Source organism: Adiantum capillus-veneris, chromosome 4 (genome assembly GCF_014529385.1).
Source record: "Adiantum capillus-veneris isolate H3 chromosome 4, ASM1452938v2, whole genome shotgun sequence".
In the NCBI taxonomy this organism is placed as follows: Eukaryota; Viridiplantae; Streptophyta; class Polypodiopsida; order Polypodiales; family Pteridaceae; genus Adiantum; species Adiantum capillus-veneris.
Genome location: NC_140934.1, coordinates 102736141 through 102748412, shown reverse-complemented (window position 1 = coordinate 102748412; position 12272 = coordinate 102736141). Strand labels below are relative to the sequence as shown.

The 12272-nt window shown below is 44.6% G+C and overlaps 1 protein-coding gene across 1 annotated transcript in view; it reads left to right on the top strand.

Annotated features, from left to right (window-relative positions):
* The window catches only part of LOC147459716 (U3 containing 90S pre-ribosomal complex subunit), an 85860-nt gene that overhangs the window by 27794 nt on the left and 45794 nt on the right, over positions 1–12272 (top strand). The window contains exon 3 of the mRNA XM_086510928.1: positions 8057–8129. Coding sequence (XP_086367054.1) covers positions 8057–8129 — 73 coding nt within the window. The remainder of the gene's footprint in view (positions 1–8056; positions 8130–12272) is intronic.

Sequence of the window (12272 nt, the reverse complement as noted above, 5' to 3'; positions counted from 1 at the left end):
GAGGAACTCGACGAAACCAAAGAGGGAAGACGCCTTGAAGATGGGGAAATTCAGCCATCAATGATTGACGAGCTGAATAGTATACGAGCACAAGTCAAAGAAATAAAGGAGGAAGGAGAAATGAAGACCTCATGGGTGGAGGTTCTCTCCAAAACGCAAAAGAAAATGGACGAGGCTGAAAAATGGATTGAAGTTGTCAAGAAGGGAAAGGGCAAGGAAATTCCGATTACACCCGACATCATCAACAAAACACTAGAAGAGGAACAACGAAGAAGGGTACGCGCTCTACACGTGAGAGTGACCGGCCTAAAAGATTCAGATAAGGTGGACCAAGAGGTGAAGAGCCTCATGTCCATGATGGGGGTGGAGAAGCCCTCGCACACACAAGCTTGGAGAGTGGGCAAGAAGAGTGAAGGTAATGGGGAGAGTTCAAAAGGACGGGCTCTCATTTTGCGCTTTCCCTCCATGGAAGAAAAGAAAGACTTTTTAAAGAAGAGGCCAACCCTCAAGAAAACAGGTATCTTTTTAGGAGATGATCTTACGCTCTCACAGCTTGCACATATGAGAGAGGTCATGCCAGAGATTATAGCAGCAAGGGAGAAGGGGAAGTTAGCTTTCTACAGAAATGGACGAGTAGTGATTACAGAGCACCGCTCTACATGACGGTGCGAGACCTATGGGACCACTCTCAGGATGGCAATTTGGAACTGTAATGGTTCGTATAGACTTGATGTGGGGGCCTTTGAGGATAGCTTCAGAGACAGAGACATTGTTTTCTACTCAGAGACTCATCAGGCTCCAGGACAGTTGATGCCGCATATATCAGGATACAGATGGGAGACAGCTTGTAGGACATGCACCAGAACTGCGCATGGGACTAGAGGATCAGGAGGTGTAGCAGTTCTTTTCAGAGAGGAGCTCCAACCACTATTGCACATAGTTCGGAGAGATGATCAGGCCAGATACTTGTGGGTGAGGCTGAGGGCAGAGACTGGACGTTTCTTGTACATCGCCATATGCTATTTTCCTCCCAGCACTTCAGTATATGCTTCACCCAGAGGATAGTCTCCTTACTCTGAACTTGATGATGATATCTGGGAGTTCTCCAGAGATGGAGACATCATACTCCTGGGGGATTTCAATGCCCGTACAGGCAGCTCACAGACAGTCTTCTATGACACATCAGAGGAGATGCTTAGAGAGCTAGAGCCAGAGGAGTTGGGACTTGAGAGATGCTCACACGACAGAGACCATACAGAGTATGGGAGATACCTGAGAGAGATGACGACTACTCACAGTTTAGCCATACTGAATGGCTTAACAACTTTCCCATTGTCTACAGGTTTTACTTGTTTTCCACATAGACATGGGTCAAGCATTGTAGACTATGTTCTGACACATCCGAGCTTTATCTCTCACATTCAGGATTTCACAGTGGGGCCCAGGCCAGTTGGGATAGCAGTAGATCATGCACTTTTAACATTATCAGTCTCCTTTGAGTACAATACATCTCAGGCCTCACGGGGTGGTGGACATACACGCTATACTTTTACACCAGAGACTAACTCAGTCTATGTAGAGGAGATACGTAGGCTTTTATGCACATCAGAGCCAGTATACACAGTGGAGGAGATCACATCTATGCTGACAGTGACATTACATGGGGCAGCGACAGAGGCATATCCACACACGCAGCCTGGGCAGAGACGTCGTTCTGGGCACATGCCTCAGAACAACTGGTATGATGAGGAGTGTCGACAGAGGAGAGCTCAGATACAGCGGGACCTTACATTGGGAGTGATCACCTATAGACAGTCTCGCATTGCTACACGACGACTAGTGCGACGGAAGAAGCGAGCTTTCTTGGTCCAGATGGAGCAAGATTTATATCAGCTCTTCCTTAGTAGAGATTCAAGAGAGGCTTGGCGTCTATTCCATGAGAAGTCTCCCCCACCAGTGATTACTTCTACAGAGATATGGGGGCAGTATGCAACATCTTTATACACTGTACCTGGACAACCACCACTACCAGACCCACCACAGCCGGACATACCAGACCCACCACAGCCATGTCCGGCTACGAGCACCTTCTTTACCACTGAGATGGTAAAGGAGGCCATTGACAGGATGAAGACCAGACGGGCACAGGATCATGAGGGTTTGGTAGCAGAGCACATTATACATGCTGGGGATTTGTTGGCAGAGATGCTTGCACGGCTATTCAACCGTGTCATGTGTGAGGGTTTCCCTGAGTCTTGGAGATTATCTACTATTGTACCTATCTTCAAGACAGGTGACCCCACAGTGCCGGGGAATTACCGTACTATCATGGTAGGACACACATTGGCACGGTTATATGCATCCATCCTCGAGCATAGGCTGAGCAGTTGGGCAGAGATTATGGGCATACGAGCACCTGGGCAGGCTGGTTTCAGAAGGGGTTTCTCCACACTAGATCATGTCTTTACACTCAGAGCTATCATTGAGGAGGGTCGAGCACATGGTAGACGGATATACTGCAGCTTTGTGGATTTTCGCAAAGCCTATGCACCGGCTTATGGAATTGGGGGTACCCACAGAGCTGATGTGGGGGATCATGGCATTGTACAGTTCAGTGATGGGTCATGTACGCACATCAGAGGGGATATCCGACATAGTTCACTCCACCATCGGAGTGAAACAGGGATGCCCACTGTCCTCTACTTTATTTGGTATGTATGTTGATGGGGTCTTTGATTATATTGACAGAGGAGGAGATAGAGGTGCTCAGCTTGCAGGGACATGGATCCCTCTTTTATTGTATTCTGACGATATCGTGTTGATATCAGACTCGCCAGAGGGTATGCAGAGACATTTGGACGCATTGCATAGTTTTGCAGAGGATAGTGGATTGTCTGTCAACCTTGGTAAAACCAAGGTCATGGTATTTAATACCACGCTACAGTGGGTTAGGAGATCAGCACCTACTTTCACATATGGACAGGACAGTATGGAGTACACTGATGCATACACATATCTTGGGGTGGTCTTTAGTGGACCGAGGTTCACACTGAAAGTGGCAGCAGACACTAGATTGACTCGTGCCTATGCAGCCCTAGGTGGTTTAGAGAGGATTTGTTCGCAAGTTCAGTTCCAGGAACCTCGAACAAAGCTCTGGCTTTTCGATACTTTGGTCGCTTCAGTTATGCACTACGCGGTTCAGGTTTGGGGACCGTCTATTGACAGTGCTGGATGGACTAATATGGAGAGACCCCTGATATCTATGATTTCTAGGCTGATTAGAGCCAAGGCCTCAGTCCCACATGACATCATACGAGCGGAGCTGGCTGCCCCACCTATGGAGGTTGAGGCACTCACCAGATCAGTATCATTTGTACACAGCTTATGGGACACCACCAGGGACAGGTATGCCAGGCTTGCTCTCGAGTCATCCAGACAGCTGGCATTACAGGGAGATATATCATGTTGGTATGCACAGATGAGCTCATGGTTTCAGAGGCATGGTTTCAGCATGGACAGGCTGCCCCCTTTCCAGTATTCTCTTGATGCACCATCCTTGGCTCTTACACGGATGGAGACTACTAGACTCATTCGGCAGGATCTTATCCAGCTTGATAGCAAGAGGACATGGATAGAACCATCACGGGAGTTGGGTACGAAGAGGGTTTTCTATAGAGAACATCTTCTTCAACTCACGACAGATGGATTTGTCACACGGCCCAGTTACATGGACACACATCTATCTCATAGGTTACGATGTGCTATTGGCCAGATTCGCACATCTTCACACCAGCTTGGGATTGAGACAGGTAGATTTAGAGGCATACCAGCAGACAGTAGGATATGTCAGTTATGCCATGCAGAGCCAGAGACAGAGTTTCACTACATATGTCGCTGCATAGTCTACTATGAGATACGGGGACGCTTTCATTGTCTATTCAGAGATGGTTTTGACTCGTTAGACAGAGTCATGAGATATCAGGATCAAAGATGTCTCGGATTATTCCTACTTGAGATTCAGAGACATAGAGACGCTCTATTGAATGGGCAAAGACAGAGACAGTCCCAGAGACGCATCTCAGATTTCTTCAGTCTGAGTACCACAGAGTCAGAGGGGACACCACCACCAGAGAGCTCGGTTCCCACCCATACACACATCAGCGGTACTCTCATTGATCGAGCTATAGAGTTAGGGAGATCGAGACGACCGCGACTGAGGAGGGGAGCCACGCAGCACCGGCGGAGATTGCGGCAGAGGATCCACAGGATTCTAGCACGACACCCAGAATGTCGATCGGGATAGGCTTCATGCTACTGCTATATTGTATCATGGTGACACTTATCCCCACTTTGTACCTTTATGGCATGATACCATTGCTCAGCCTACCAGCCACCCATAGGAGTCGGTAGCACTCCTATCAGTTCTTTGTTTGTAGTTTTCTTGTTTGTACCCAGACTTGGTACTAGACTCATCATTGTAATCAGTTGGTCTCATAGGTCATTTTGGCCTCTTGTAGACGTTAATATATCATTTCATTTCATTTCATTTCTCTCTCTCTCTCTCTCTCTCTCTCTCTCCATCGGAGACGAGTGCCACCTTTCAGCGGCCTCTCTATACTTGATCTACCCATCTGGGATATCCTGGGATAGAGGACAGGGAGATAGAAGTTGATGGTCAGATTTGGATGGGATCAGTCATGTATTTGTACATATTCTCAGGTTTAGCTTAGTTTTAGCTTTGTAGACTCAAACATCACTATGATGTTGAGTAGATCTTTTTTCTGTTTCAGTAGACGAGAGATGTATTACCAGATGTATAGTTTCTTGTCTCATGGGCCATTTTGGCTATTTCGAGACGTTAATATATCTTTCTTTCTTTTCTTTCTCTCTCTCTCTCTCTAAGATAGAGAACATAAGGTGCTAGAGCTCTCCCTATGCTGCTGCAGTTTTCAGCATTGATGAAGATGTTTCCAAGGACTCCTATGGCTGGCTCAAGTGTACTGATTGTCGAGCAGAAGAGTTTCATTTCGACGAAGTAGCTCCGAAGATTGTTTCTAGCATGACATGTTGCTGTTTTTGTCTGCTTTTTAGCCAATAGGCATCAAAGATGGGGATGATCTACGAGAAGGAACCCGCGAGTACACCTTTTCGGTGAGTAGAACTGGAAGGGACGGTTCTCTACACATAGTTCTCTTTAGAGGAGTTGCTTTCGGAGTTTGGAGTCTTGACAGGTGATGCTGTTCATGTTTAGAGTGTTTAATCTCTGAGTGTTTGTTTGTAGGTGTTCTCCCTTCACACAAGGGAGTAGGAGCAGAGGAAGTAAGTCCCCTCTGCAGCATGAGGAAAGAGTTCTGTGGAAACAGAGCCAGATCAGCCCAAAGGGTTTCGTACCCTAAGATTGGGAGTAGATCCACAGACCTAAGAGTGGTTAACTCTCAAGTTTAGATGAGGGAGTAGAGATTCCCAAGGAGGAACTTCGTGCCCAGGACAGAAGGGTAGATGCTAAGATTTCTATCAAAGAGGACTCAGGGGGTAGAGTTGGAATAGAGTCCTAGGGATGCCATGCCCCGAGACTTTCTAGAGTTAAGAGCATTCTCTCTTGAGGATTCTGAGTAAGGAATAGAGGTTTCTAAGATTAGGGTTTTTCTTTGAGATTAGGACGCAAAGGCTTCCGAGCTCCATCGAGTCTTAAATCTAGAACGGAACGTGGGAATAGTGCCCACTTCCGGTTCATGTGCTTGCATGATGACTTCTCACCAGTAATAAAGATACTCTCTAAGGGGGGCACCAGCCCATCTTCTCGGACCCAGTATTGTGTGGACCTCTTTCTCTCTATTTCAATTGGCTTCAATATAAGTGATAAAGTCTATCTTGTGACAATTAACTACCATGCTCTTGACCCCAAGTGGATGGAAGGGGAGGACTTGGCAAATACTGTGTAGTTGTTAGAGCTTTACTTTGAGGCTTTTGGATTGGCAACGACCTCTCCAAGACTGTAGGCTGAATCAGCCGTTGAGTCTAGTGCAATGCGTACTACAAAAACGGAGAGCCACTCCAACTCCCTTGTCACAGATTAACATAGATTGAGAAAAGAGTCTACCTGTTATTTCTTTGATATTTTTGGGGTATTGAGCAGATGGACATATGTGGTGACTGCTATATAGGCACATATGGTATGATTTCATATGAAATTGATTGTTGCAACGAAGATGTTTACTCTTTCAAACTATATTTTTGCTTGAGTTTGTGAAATAGAATGTTTGTAGCATTTTAGCTTTGTTCACTAGTAAGGTGTGATGATGATTCTAGTGCATCGGGAAATTTATATAGAGGTTGGTGAGGTGTGGATGTGATGTCTAGATCAAGGTTTGTCCGGTATTCGTACTATGAGTCGTGTTTTTCGAGTACTTGTGTGTACACTGTACATCATGTACATTTCATCTTTTGCTCAATATGAGTCCTAAGGTATCCCTTGTTATGATTTATGAAGGATCATTGGACCACAAATATAAGCGCCCATAACGACCTTATCATTCCAAGAGGGACATGAAAGGGCCAAGATCAAGGTAAAATGACAAGAAAGCACATATTCCTGAGTGCCAACATAAAATCCTTGTATGCACACATTGCGACAAACAGTTTATGGGCTTCATAATATAGTGTGCACAATTTCCCAATGATACGATGTTTGTTAAGGGGAAGCACATTTAGATGTTTAGATTGGAATGAGAATCAACTGGTTGGAACTATAGTGTATATTCTCTTTAGTTCTTTGAGTTTCTAACTTCTATATATGTCAAGGTTACTTAACAAAGTAAGTCTTGTCGTGCTTTGAGTTTCTAACTTCTATATATGTCAAGGTTACTTAAAATAGGAAGCCTTGTCATGCGTTGTGTACCTTTTCTTGAAGAGCGTACCATTCAGCATATTGTACTACACTGTACCGTAAGTATCTATGCATCGAACTACCTTGGGCTAGATAGTCGCATCTGGAGTCCGATGAGGACCAAGATGTAAATGTGATCGATGATTGTGTCCGAAATCTAGTGTGGATTAGGCTTTGTGCCAGTGCATGCCTATTGAATGTAATGGCTTGTGTGGTCAATGGCATGTCTGCATGAAGTCAATGTCTATTGAATCTTGGTTTTGACGATTACTATTCTTTGCAAGGGGGAAGGAGGGCTCGTATGTCACAAAGTGGTGACATGTCACTATTGATTGGAGAAACTAATTGGAACTAGGAGTTGATGGCCACTAAAATGGTGACATCTCACTATTGATTGGATGAGGGTCCAGGGAAAAGCTAATTGGAAGTAGTAGCAAACTGGCCCCTTGAAATGCACTGCGATTTGCAGACAGATGACGTGGCATGTACCTACATTGCTAACATTTGTACTGACATCTTGGAATAATAAAAGAAGCAGTAGTGCAAAGGGTGCCTGTTGGAAGGGCCAATATCTCAGATTGAGGAACTCTACTCCACCGTGTCTTGTCTCTACTGTTCTCCTTGAGCCCAAGTTTTCTGTTTTCAGCTAGTTTGTGGTATTGTTGCACTATATTACTGCCTGAAAGGTCACTTACTGGTTCACTTTTTGTGTGTGCTGATTGCCAATCACTTTGGCATTTATATGACTAAGCGTGTCTAACTTTTGTATTTATGTTGGTATGTCTAATGGTTTGTTAGTATGCATTGAATGTGGTGCAAGTGAGTGCATTAGTGTTCTTTTGAAGGCAATGCATTGTTTGGCACATGTGCAAGAAGTGTATAAGCTTCCACACCCACTCTAGAGTATGTCCTACCTTTGTAAATATTTGAAGCTTGGGAGTGCATATCTATACGATCTTTTATCCATACAGCTATCTCGCCTAGTGTTGCTCTGCGCTATACTGTGAGTATGAATTTGGGGCTACAATTTGTGATCCATCGATATCTTGTTTTCAATCTTGTGGATTAAGAAAATTCTTTTCTTTTGGAATGTGTTGCTACAATTAGTTAGGACTTTGATGCACCAATGAACTTTCAAGTTTCAACTTACAGGGCATGTGTGTTTTTTAGGGGATTGAGGAGTCTCACAAAAGCATGTAAGCCTGCAAAGTTATTTGCAAAACACATCAAGGTCGAAGAGCAGGTAGGGTCCTCAAAGAAGTTTTTGTATACATTTATTAGTGTTTGTTTTTGTAAATATGGTCATTGTAACCCTTCATTTTTATCATTCACTTTAAGTCATAGTCTCTTTTAAGTTAGCCACTCCTCCCCCCACTCTTTTTCATACATAACACCCGCACTTACTCTTTTGCCCACATACACCTTTCCCACTCTCACCTTTTTTCGGTGAAGAGGGTGGGAAGGGCTTCGGGATCTCCTTGTAGTCCAACTGTAAAAAAAAGACAATGATATCATCAAAGAAGGTACTTACAAGCTTTTTGTATCCTTTAAAATATCATGTTTATCATCCTGTTATGGTGCCTAATGCATTTATGGTGCCCTTTGGCATCACAAGTAACTCATAGAGTCCAAAATTTGTTCCCAAAGCTGTTTTATGGACATCTACAGGTGCTATTCGAATTTGATGGTAGCCACTCTTGAGATGTATCCTATTGAAACATGTGGATCCCTGCAACCTCTCAAGGATATTCTATCGTACTGAAATGGGAAACTGATTCTTGATGGTTATCTTGTTGAAGGCTCTATAATCAATGCACAATCTTCAAGACCCATTGTTCCGCACAAGCAAAATTGGGGAACAGAAGGGCCCAACCATGCCCTATATAGGCCCTTGCCCATGCTGGGGAGTGCTCACTCTGTAAGGAGGTTTGCTGGGTGAGCAACTGCTTGGAATCAAGTCAATGATATGGTCTTCAAGTCTTTGTGGAGGGAGTTCTCTAGGTAGTTGTTATGAAAAACACTCGAGTATTTCTGCAACAATCCTACTGGATCCTTATCCAATGGTGAGAGGTTAGTAAACTTAGTGTAGAAACCTCCCTCTTTGACAAAAGTTAATAATGAAGGCATATGTCTGCATATTAATTTAGAAACTGCTGAAGCAGATACAATAGGGACAAGTTCTTCTTTAAGTTTCACATCCAAAGCAAGATTTTTTGCGTGTATAGAAAATGCAGCCGTCTGGCTCAAGAGTCTAGCATTACATACCAAGGCGTCCCAAGCAATACATCACGATTCACAGCCTTCTAGGGGTATGATACAGAAATCTTCCCACCAACATATTGCTAAATATGCACCCCTAGGCTTGCCTATGAGAGAGGTAACCCCCATCTCATGGCCAGGAACTGCAAGAGTAGCATCCAATTGTGGCCTGGTCTCTTGAGGCTTCACACCCAACGTGGCTGCAATCTCTAGAGATATAAAGTTTGCCTTTGCTCTATTGGTAAAAATTATCAGGGCCTCCTGGGCCCTGATCTTTCCTCAAGTTCTTGATAATTTTGAGAACTCATCTTTTGGATGCACCTCAATCATATGTAGAACTAGACCAGTTGCACTCTTGCTGTTCTTTTGCTTTATGTTCCTTTGCGGCTTTGGATCTCTCTGCTTTATCCCATTATCACGAGTAGGGCTTTCAGATGACTTATGCCTTGCCTCTCCATATCATTGGGAGCTTTTACCTTGTTTGAGATACTCCAAATTCTCTTCAACATTCCTAGGGCCTTTACTGAATTTTCTCTTCTAGGTCATTTTCCCTGTGGGAGGATGAGCATGGGCCATCATCTGCTGAATATTGGCTGCATGGGCTATATACAAAAATGTTTCAGCACCTGAGCAAGCCCGCAACAGTACTTAAATCGCTCATTTAAAGCAATCAATCTTGAAGGAGTCACAAGGAACTAAGAATTTCATACTTTTGGTTATAGTCCTGCAAGGTGTCGTCTTCCTCAAAGAGTGGCTGGTCTCATGTTGAGAGAATATTGGCCTCAAAGTAGGAAGTAAGCCAAAGAGAGGCAACGATTGTTAGAATTCTAGCCCAATGCTTGGTGCTTGGCCTTGAACCAAGAATGCAGACCGCCACTGTTGAGCATTCCTCTTAAGAAAAGAAGAGGCTGAACGAACCTTAAGGCTGGAAAAATCTTAGAAGCTTTTGTTAAATTTCCCCCTGAAAAGGCTGCATCGAACTACTGGATGAAAGCCAAGGCCCTCTGCTCATCCAGAGGACCATGAAAAGTGTCAAGCCTTCCATAATTGTTTGTATTCTAGTCAAGTGCTTAGTGCTTAACCTTGAAGCAAGAATGCAGATCACCACTGTGGAGAATTCCCTTTCAGAAAAGAAAAGGCTGTGCAAACCTTGAGGCTGCACAAACCTTGGAAGCTTCTGTAAAATTGCCCCCCTAAAGGGGTGCATCGGACCACTAGATGAAAGCCAAGACCCTCTGCTCATCCTGAGGGTCATGAAAGTGTCAAGCCTCACTCTTGCCACCCTCTGAAACCGGCCCGTGGTGGGGTGGTAAGCGTTGGCTTTCACCCGAAATTCTTTACTTTAGACACACACAGAGTACTTTGCAAAGGTAACCTGTAACGGGGATTAACACCAGTACACACACGGCTCGGAAGCTAGAATGCTCCGAGTAGACGCTGACAACCTGTAGGCCCCAAAATTGGCGCCCCTTTCGGTATTTCTTTATTCTTTAACAGAGGGAATAAAATTTGTGATCTCCTATGAGCTGCCCCGCACAATCTAGGCTAAGAAACACCTGTTCTGGCCCGATTTCGGCAGCATAACTGTACTAGGACTCTTCACAGTCAGTATCCCCACGCAACAGATGACTTTCCCGACGCATACGGGCACTTTGCAAAACTTGGCAAGAACTGCAGCACGCTGAATTCTCTGTTTTTTGCCCCGAAAATGTGCCAGATCACCTGTACGACGGTCCCCTCGCGTCCCCAAACCTCCTGGGGGTATTAGGGTCCGTTTAGGGCCGAAACCCTAAACCTGCAAAAATATGTAATTCCTTGTTTTGGGCTCCGTTTCGTGTGCCGGTCACATCTCTAGCAAGACCTCGAGCTCCCGCACATGTAGGGCTACTTGCCCTTTGAATCGGACGAGATTTTTGGCGTGAAACCTCTCCGAATTCACCTGTACCTGCGGGGGATTAGCCGCTAGCTAATCCAATACCTGTGCAAGAGACTCTTGCCTCGGCAATCGCGCATGAACACACATGACTGTACATTGGTCAAATGAAAAGCCCACTAGAGGGGCATCACATAACTGCATGTAGGGGAGAGAGAGCACAGTGTGTAGTGTGCAGGTCATAACTCCTAGCATCACACTGTACATGAGAGGGAAAGAAAGCACTCCATAGCTTTTAACCTGACAGGTTCTCAATGAAGCAACCCCCAAGCATAAATCGAGTGCCCCCTCTTCTGCCCTTGACCTGTAATGCATCTGTGAACAAATAGATGCAAAAGGAGAAGATTTCCATGGTTGCCAAAACCTTTGTATCGCTGAAAACGTAGCAAAACAGCCCTGTAAACACGAATCTGATGCCTTCCAATGCTGAAAAAGAGCTCCTTGGTCCAAGGTGAAGTCATGGGAAGATAAAAAATGGAGAGAAATGACTGAAAATCATAGTTATTAGCCTTCAAAACTGCTCCAAAAAGTCAGTTACGGGTTCTGTTCTCCCAAACTTGGTAAATTGACCAAAAAGTGCCACTTGGCACTCATGCATGCAATTTTCCCGCATTGGTCTTCTCGCTTAAAAATCTCTCAACTAGTGCATCAGTTGACTTTGTAGCAGCGTAATAAAATGTTCCCCTGGTCATACCGAAGGTACTGACATTTCACGGCCCAAAATAGCAGTTCCCTAATTTTTAGGAGATACTTCCGTTGGGCTCCCACTGGTCATCTGACTATCTATCCTCATTTGGACCGCATCCAAAAGTGCAATGTGGCCCAACTGTCGAATACTTTTTGTTAGTGATCCCACCTTGACTTTATGCCTTTATTGAGTTCACTTCCTAGTATCCACCAACTTGTTAAGTGTGACGGGGGTACCTACATGATCATGAACTGAGCCTAGACATCCTTTTACTTTACGAGTTCCAGTGCCGACCAACATCTCGTCTGTGGGTGAAACTACCGTTCACATTGGCCATACAATGTATGACCATTTGCAACTTCAAAAAGAGGGTCTCAAAAATTAAACAAAAATCATTGGAAAGAAACCAACAACTAAGGTTAGCAGTTGCCACGTCCTCGTGACACCCTCCTTGTAGTTCTCTTGTGCTTCCATAGGTGTAAGATGGTGTAAGGAGTTGCCTTCAA